This window comes from Lucilia sericata, unplaced genomic scaffold (assembly GCF_015586225.1).
Source record: "Lucilia sericata isolate MDLA Ls3-8-SP2 unplaced genomic scaffold, ASM1558622v1 Contig000526F_arrow, whole genome shotgun sequence".
Classification (NCBI taxonomy): domain Eukaryota; kingdom Metazoa; phylum Arthropoda; class Insecta; order Diptera; family Calliphoridae; genus Lucilia; species Lucilia sericata.
This window is the reverse complement of record NW_023994538.1, coordinates 265,620-274,902: the sequence shown is the minus strand read 5'-3', so window position 1 is coordinate 274,902 and position 9,283 is coordinate 265,620. Positions and strand designations below refer to the sequence as shown.

The 9,283-nt window shown below is 26.9% G+C and overlaps 1 protein-coding gene across 1 annotated transcript; it reads left to right on the top strand.

Moving 5' to 3' along the window:
* The first annotated feature begins 221 nt into the window (after nt 1–221).
* Nucleotides 222–1,193, top strand: LOC119605852 (protamine-like). Its single transcript, XM_037959176.1, has 4 exons — nt 222–340; nt 410–619; nt 781–985; nt 1,053–1,193. The coding sequence occupies exons 1-3, from the start codon at nt 338–340 to the stop codon at nt 976–978; spliced, it is 411 nt and encodes a 136-aa protein (XP_037815104.1). The 5' UTR covers nt 222–337; the 3' UTR covers nt 979–985; nt 1,053–1,193.
* The last annotated feature ends 8,090 nt before the right edge of the window (nt 1,194–9,283 follow it).

Here is a 9,283-nt window from a genome sequence, read left to right as displayed (position 1 = left end):
TGTCGGTTAGCATGGAGATTAAAAGCTGTATTTAAGAGTTTTTAATTAATTGAAATGTTTGTTTAAAAGTATTAAGGAAAAGTAGCGGATAAAATGATTTATAGACTTTTCTGTTACAAACGAAGTTATAAACTTAAAATACCTAACTATTCTTTCATAATGAATTTGTCAATTTATAATTTTTTTCACTTTAGCATTTGAATATCTGTTAAAATTTTTCAATTGACAAATTTTTAATTACTTTTTTAAAACAATAAAATTTTAAGTTTAAAAATTTAAATTAGTGGAATTAAATTTAGTGTGAAATCTTTAAATTATTTAAATTTGAAACGAAATTATGGTAAATTTATATTATTGTAGGTCTTAGTGGTTCGCTAGCATTTATAGACATTTATTTTTCGGACTATAGAGTATACGTGGACGTAGTCGATCTCGCAGTGGTAGTGGCAGAGGAAAGCGCTGTATGCGACCGGGTCCTATAACCAAAAATGGTTATCTAAACTTCCTTAGAGAATATCGGAAAGCATGCTGTGGCATGACCCCTCAAGAAACCATAATACGTGGGGCCCAACAATGGAATAAGTTGTCGGAAAAGGAGAAGGAAAAGTATAATAGGATGGTAAGTTATATATCAAATCTGTTTTGTCCCACAGCTTGTTTAGACCACAGAGATATTTCTCTATACATTGTAATATTTGCACTATATACACAATTTACTTATAACATGAACAGTAAACAATAGTCTGTCCATCTATTCTATTGCTCTTTCATTATCTTTAGAGTAAACCTCGTCGCCGCCGCCGTCGTGGCTCAAGTGCCAAACGTTGCATGCGGCCCGGTCCTGTAACCAATAATGGTTATTTAAACTTTTTACGTGATTATCGTAAACAATGTTGTGGAATGTCACCTACGGAAACCATAAGACGTGGCGCTCAACAATGGTTAAAGCTTTCGGAAGAAGAAAAAAGAAAAGTATAACCGTTTGGTAAGTCTAACACTTTTCTTAAATGTAAAGTAATCAAAGCTAAATGTATCACTTTTCCTTTCTATAGGCCAGACGTCGTAGTAGAAGTGGAAGTCGAGGTCGAAGACGCGTGTGTTAAAGACAAATTGTATTTGTTATTAAGTTGTCCGAAGAATTAGTGATGTTTGTTAACAGAATTATTTTGAAATAATAAAATTTTCGAACTAGATCATCCGTAGTTAATTAAATCATGCTTTTTAACGGGAATCAACTCTAACTAACTAACTAACTAACTAACTAACTAACTAACTACTAACTAACTAACTAACTAACTAACTAACTAACTAACTACTAACTAACTAACTAACTAACTAACTAACTAACTAACTAACTAACTAACTACTAACTAACTAACTAACTAACTAACTAACTAACTAACTAACTAACTAACTAACTAACTAACTAACCTAACTAACTAACTAACTAACTAACTAACTAACTAACTAACGAACTAACTACTAACTAACTAACTAACTAACTAACTAACTAACTAACTACTAACTAACTAACTAACGAACTAACTACTAACTAACTAACTAACTAACTAACTAACTAACTAACGAACTAACTAACTAACTAACTAACTAACTAACTAACTACTACTAACTAACTTACTAACACTAACTAACTAACTAACTACTAACTAACTAACTACTAACTAACTAACTAGACGAACTAACTAACTAACTAACTACTACTAACTAACTACTAACTAACTGACTAACTAACTAACAATAACTAACTAACTAACTAACTAAACTAACTAACTAACGAACTAACTAACCTAACTAACTACTACTAACTAACGAACTAACTAAACTAACTAACGAACTAACGAACTACTAACTAACTAACGAACTACTAACTAACATAACTAACTAACTAACTAACTAACTAACTAGACTAACTAACTAACTAACTAACGAACTAACTAACTAACTAACTAACTAACTAACTAACTAACTAACTAACTAACTAACTAACTAACTAACTAACTAACTAACTAACTAACTAACTAACTAACTAACTAACTAACTAACTAACTAACTAACTAACTAACTAACTAACTAACTAACTAACTAACTAACTACTAACTAACTAACTAACTAACTAACTAACTAACTAACTAACTAACTAACTACTAACTAACTAACTAACTAACTAACTAACTAACTAACTAACTAACTAACTAACTAACTAACTAACTAACTAACTAACTAACTAACTAACTAACTAACTAACTACTAACTAACTAACTAACTAACTAACTAACTAACTAACTAACTAACTAACTAACTAACTAACTAACTAACTAACTACTAACTAACTAACTAACTAACTAACTAACTAACTACTAACTAACTAACTAACTAACTAACTACCTAACTAACTAACTAACTAACTACTAACTACTAACTAACTAACTACTACTAACTAACTAACTAACTAACTACTAACTAACTAACTAAACTAACTAACTACTAACTAACTAACTACTAACTAACTAACTACTAACTAACTAACTACTAACTACTAACTAAAACTAACTAACTAACTAACTAACTGACTAACTAACTAACTAGCTTACTAACTAACTAACTAACTAACTCACTAGCTAACTTACTAACTAACTAAGACTAACAACTAACTAACTACTAACTAACTAACTAACTAACTAACTCCTACTAACTAACTAACTAACTAACTACTAACTAACTGACTAACTAACTAACTAGCTTACTAACTAACTAACTAACTACTCACTAGCTAACTTACTAACTAACTAAGAAACTAACTAACTAACTAACTAACTAACTAACTAACTAACTAACTAACTACTAACTAACTAACTAACTAACTAACTACTAACTAACTAACTAACTAACTAACTAACTAACTAACTACTACTAACTAACTACTAACTAACTAACTAACTAACTAACTAACTAACTACTAACTAACTCAACTACTAACTAACTAACTAACTAACTAACTACTAACTAACTAACTAACTACTAACTAACTAACTAACTAACTAACTAACTAACTAACTAACTAACTAACTAAACTAACTAACTAACTAACTACTAATAACTAACTAACTACTATAACTAACTAACTAACTAACTAACTAACTAACTAACTAACTAACTAACTAACTAACTACTAACTACTAACTAACTAACTAACTAACTAACTAACTAACTAACTAACTAACTAACCTAACTAACTAACTAACTAACTACTAACTAACTAACTAACTAACTAACTAACTACTAACTAACTAACTAACTAACTAACTAACTACACTAACTACTAACTAACTAACTAACTAACTAACTAACTAACTAACTAACTAACTAACTAACTAACTAACTAACTAACTAACTAACTAACTAACTAACTAACTAACTAACTAACTAACTAACTAACTAACTAACTACCAACTAACTAACTAACTAACTAACTAACTAACGATATGCATTATATTTATAAGAAATCTGTAGACCTTGTGGGCTTGCTGCACATCACAATTTTGGATGTGATTTTTTCAGACCGCTTTTCATTTTACTTTAGGCTCCGTACAAAGTCGCCTTCAGAAAATCACTTAAAAGTGAAAATTCACTTTCAATCACTAGTATCTAGCTGTTTTTAATAACGGTTGGCCATTTTGGTCTAATATGTTCCATGTTGTGATATTTGTTTAGTAATGTTGTTGGCAGCTTTATCTTATGATAAAAAAGCTTAGCCTAAAGATCAAACTTTCTAAATAAAAGCGGTTTATGAAACGATTAAAATTGTCCATCATTATTAAGCGATTAAACTTTTCATGACATATTTGCCAAAAGTTTAGCAAATATATATTATAGAAAGCTTAAAGTTGTAGTAAACATTTTCCCTATAGAAAAGCTTAAAGCTTTCTCCGCAAGTAAAGATAAAAGCTTTCTCAATAAGAAAAGCTATAGTAAATTATTATAGTAAACATTATAAAATATTTCCGCAAATAAAAAAGACTTGGACTTTATCGAGTTTAAAAGCATAAAGTTTAAGTGAACATTAAGCTTTTCTTTTCAATAATACCTATGGTAAATAATTAAGCCCGTCTCTACTGAAACATTATTAAATGTTTCTGCAATTGAAAAAAAACTTGAGCTTTCCTATCGAGTTTCAACTTTTTCTTTATAAAAGCTGTGAACGTTTAACTGTTAAAGGACCATACATTCCTCTATTTGTGTTTTTTCTTTCCTTCTTATACCATATCACATACTTTCACAATTATTTCTTTTATTTTATGAGACTTTTGCTCTCATATTTAAACTGGTGCTATTTGAGTCATTTTTTCAATTTGTTTTTCATTTTTCTCGTTTATCGTTTTCACAATATTTGCTAAATGTATTCCAATATTGTTTCTGCCTTCGGTTACAAGTAAATATACTTTTTTGTTTGTTTAACCCAGTAGTTCTGGAGAGGGCCAATGGATGTATAGCTTAAACTAGTGATGGAGAGTTTCATTTATAGAAATGTTTGAGCTAGCAATAGAGAGTTTCTTTATAGAAAAACTTGATTAGCAAGAAAAAGCTTAAGTTAATGGTAGACTAACATGTATTTAAAGTAAAGTCTGGAAAACTTGAGCTAGCGAAAAACAGTTCTTGAGATTTCGTTTATAAAAAGCTTAAGCTATCGGTAAAGATTGCTTTCATATAAAAGCTTGCTTTTATATGAAAGCTTGCTTTTATAAGAAAGTTTGCTTTTATAAGAAAGTTTGCTTTTATAAGAAAGCTTGCTTTTATAAGAAAGCTTGCTTTTATAAGAAAGCTTGCTTTTATAAGAAAGCTTGCTTTTATAAGAAAGCTTGCTTTTATAAGAAATCTTGCTTTTATAAGAAAGCTTGCTTTTATATGAAAGCTTGCTTTTATATGAACGCTTGCTTTTATAAGAAAGCTTGCTTTTATAAGAAAGTTTGCTTTTATAAGAAAGCTTGCTTTTATAAGAAAGCTTGCTTTTATAAGAAAGCTTGCCTTTATAAGAAAGCTTGCTTTTATAAGAAAGTTTGCTTTTATAAGAAAGCTTGCTTTTATAAGAAAGCTAGCTTTTATAAGAAAGCTTGCTTTTATATGAAAGCTTGCTTAAATGGGAAAGCTTGAGCTAGAAATCGAAATTTCGTTTATTTGGAAAGTTTAAACTACAGGAAAGCTTAAGCTAGTTCTAACAATTTTCTGTATAGGAAAGCTTAAGCTACACTGAACTGCAGGGCTCTATGAATAGTATGATTATTTCTCAACACGATTCTGTTAGTTTATAAAAGCACACAAGGATACAAAGGACATTTATGTATCAGTATCAAAAGTCTCTTTATTTAAACAATGGTTTCATTATTGTTTAAACAAGAAAAGTTAATGAATTTTTAATAAATATTAAACAAACCGCTGTGAGTTTAAAGTCTGACAAATATTAAATGCTTTTTCATTTAAAAAATTCAAGAAAAATTCGTTGAAATTTGAAAAATTAAACTCTGTACTATAAATTCTTTGTGCCACTATATAATTGCAAAGTGGCCACAGCGTGACCCTGGTAGAGTAAACATTGTCATAAAAACAAATGATAATAATGATTGTGGCATACAATTTAAAAAGCTCTCATTAATATAATTTAAAGTATGATAATAATTGAAATTAAAATAAAACTGCCAAATGAATTTCTATACATTATGGTTTAAAGGCAATTCGAAAACAATATAAAATAATTAATTAACTTTTCTTATTTAAATAACAAATAAATTATTTGAGTAAATTGTTTAACTAAACATTGGCTATTTGTCTAACAAGATAACAATATAATTTGTGTGTAAAGGAATTTTTTAAGAAATATTTTCTTTTTTGTTTATTTAAAAAAGATAATTTATTCTAAAATTTCTTTAAGAATATAAAAATAGCAGTAATTCCTGGGTCTAGTAGTATTGTTTGTTAGTTAAAAGTGTCACGTACTTTTGCTAAACTAAACAGATATTTATATTCAGATTGTGGTCATAAATTCTTAGATACTTCGTTTCTCTCTTATTTAAAAGGACATTTATGAAGATTACAAGCAGAAGGGCATAAGGAACAAAACATATTTTGAATACTAAGATAAGCAATACAGGTAATTTAGTTTAAATATTGAAAATAAATTAAATTTCTGGTTTTTGTTAGGGACTTTTAAAAGATTTTTCATGATGGATAAATTAAAGTTTGAGAAAGCTTAAAGCTTTATATAAAAGCTTGAACTAGCGAAAGAGATAATTTGAATTTAGTAATAAAGATTTTCTATAAGAAAATCTTTAGACAGTAGGGCCTTCTATGGAAAATATTTTCAGAATAAAGTTTTCTAAAGAAAATCTTTCCAGGATAAAGTTTTCTGTAGAAAATATTTTCAGGATAAAGTTTTCTATAGAAAATCTTTCCAAGATAAAGTTTTCTATAGAAAATCTTTCGAGGATAAAGTTTTCTGTAGAAAATCTTTCGAGGATAAAGTTTTCTATAGAAAATCTTTCGCTGAGATAAAGTTTTCTATAGAAAATCTTTCGCTGATAAAATTTTCTTTTTCTTTTGACAAAAAATTTTCTATAGAAAACTTTATCAGCGAAAGATTTTCTATAGAAAACTTTATCAGCGAAAGATTTTCTATAGAAAACTTTATCAGCGAAAGATTTTCTATAGAAAACTTTATCAGCGAAAGATTTTCTATAGAAAACTTTATCAGCGAAAGATTTTCTATAGAAAACTTTATCAGCGAAAGATTTTCTATAGAAAACTTTATCAGCGAAAGATTTTCTATAGAAAACTTTATCAGCAAAAGATTTTCTATAGAAAACTTTATCAGCGAAAGATTTTCTATAGAAAACTTTATCAGCGAAAGATTTTCTATATAAAACTTTATCAGCGAAAGATTTTCTATGGAATACTTTATCAGCGAAAGATTTTCTATGGAATACTTTATCAGCGAAAGATTTTCTATGGAATACTTTATCAGCGAAAGATTTTCTAAAGAAAATTTTATCAGCGAAAGATTTTCTAAAGAAAACTTTATCATCGAAAGATTTTCTATAGAAAACTTTATCTTCGAAAGATTTTCTATAGAAAACTTTATCTTCGAAAGATTTTCTATAGAAAACTTTATCTTCGAAAGATTTTCTATAGAAAACTTTATCTTCGAAAGATTTTCTATAGAAAACTTTATCAGCGAAAGATTTTCTATATAAAACTTTATCAACGAAAGATTTTCTATAGAATACTTTATCAGCGAAAGATTTTCTATGGAATACTTTATCAGCGAAAGATTTTCTATGGAATACTTTATCAGCGAAAGATTTTCTATAGAAAACTTTATCATCGAAAGATTTTCTATAGAAAACTTTATCTTCGAAAGATTTTCTATAGAAAACTTTATCTTCGAAAGATTTTCTATAGAAAACTTTATCTTCGAAAGATTTTCTATAGAAAACTTTATCTTCGAAAGATTTTCTATAGAAAACTTTATCTTCGAAAGATTTTCTATAGAAAATTTTATCAGCGAAAGATTTTCTATAGAAAATTTTATCAGCGAAAGATTTTCTATAGAAAATTTTATCAGCGAAAGATTTTCTATAGAAAATTTTATCAGCGAAAGATTTTCTATAGAAAATTTTATCAGGGAAAGATTTTCTATAGAAAACTTTATCAGCGAAAGATTTTCTATAGAAAACTTTATCAGCGAAGATTTTCTATAGAAAACTTTATCAGCGAAAGTTTTTCTATAGAAAACTTTATAAGCGAAAGATTTTGTATAGAAAACTTTATCAGCGAAAGATTTTGTATAGAAAACTTTATCAGCGAAAGATTTTGTATAGAAAACTTTATCAGCGAAAGATTTTCTATAGAAAACTTTATCTTCGAAAGATTTTCTATAGAAAACTTTATCAGCGAAAGATTTTCTATAGAAAACTTTATCAGCGAAAGATTTTCTATAGAAAACTTTATCTTCGAAAGATTTTCTATAGAAAACTTTATCAGCGAAAGATTTTCTATTGAAAGAGTTTTCTACGGAAAATCTTTCTTCCAAAGAAATCTTTGGATAGAAGAGTTTTCTATAGAAAGTTTTACGATGAATAAGTTTTCTTTGGAAAATCTTTCGCTGGTAAAGTTTTCTATAGAAAATCTTTTGAAAGGCTTTCTATATTAAAACTTTCGAAGAAAGATTTTTTTAATTTAATCAACTGTCCTCTTCGCTTAAAAACTTTGTGTAAATTAATAAAACAAATCTTCTTATTAACTTTGTATTTCTTCCAATTTTAGTCATTTGTCTATTAACTTAATTATGTTCTTATTTAATTACCATATTTATACTTTTAGGAACAAATTTCTACTTTAATTTTGTTATTAAATTTCGGTAAATGACACATTGATTTTAAAAAAAAATTTCAAATATCTATACAAAGTAAATGAATAGAATTAGAATTATTATCATACAAAAGGAATCCAGGAGATACTTTTGTCTGAAAATTTTAATTTTCAAAGACAAAACTGCATAGATAATGAGTGTATGTGTGGATGTATGTACAAAAAGTATGTGTGTATGTATGCACAAAAGTCTTTGTTTAGTATTGATAATAATAAATGTATACGAAATACTTGATGTCACTGAATGTAAACAATTAACATGTAAATTGAAAAGAAATAAGAATTTGTTTTCGGAAAGGAAATTAAAAAAATTACAATTTGTATGCAAATAAACTAGACAAAGTTAATAAGCTTTGGCAATTATTGAAAAGTTTCTGAGAATTTAGTGAAAAGGTTGAGTAGGAAATAACAATTGTCTCTTTGTAAGCATTTTATGAAGGAAGGTTATTTTTCAATTTTAAAAATATTTACAAATAATAATTACTGTCTGTAGATTTCAAAATAATTATCTTAAAGTTATTTATTTTATGTATTTAGGATAATAGTTCTACTATCTTTTCCCTTAATGTTTTTGTAAAACGAACTAAAATCCTTTAGTTAACACTTAAAGATAAATTAAAACTTTAATAAATATTTGCATTTCATTTATTTTCTTAATATTTATTTTGGTTTTACACTCATATCTTCTTCAGCATACATATTTACTTAGAACTCAAAGAAACTGTATTTAAAACTGTTAAATTGTTTACTTTTTTATTTATTTGTATATTCTCTTTATTAAACAGTAATATTAATTAATATTAACTGTAAAACTGTATAAGTGTTTAAACATGGGTTACACTAC

What these genes read in the sequence shown, in the direction of transcription:
- LOC119605852 (XM_037959176.1), top strand. An exon ending in AGGAAAAGTATAATAGGATG is followed by an intron (nt 620 to 780) that starts GTAAGTTATATA and finishes CATTATCTTTAG; the next exon opens with AGTAAACCTCGTCGCCGCCG.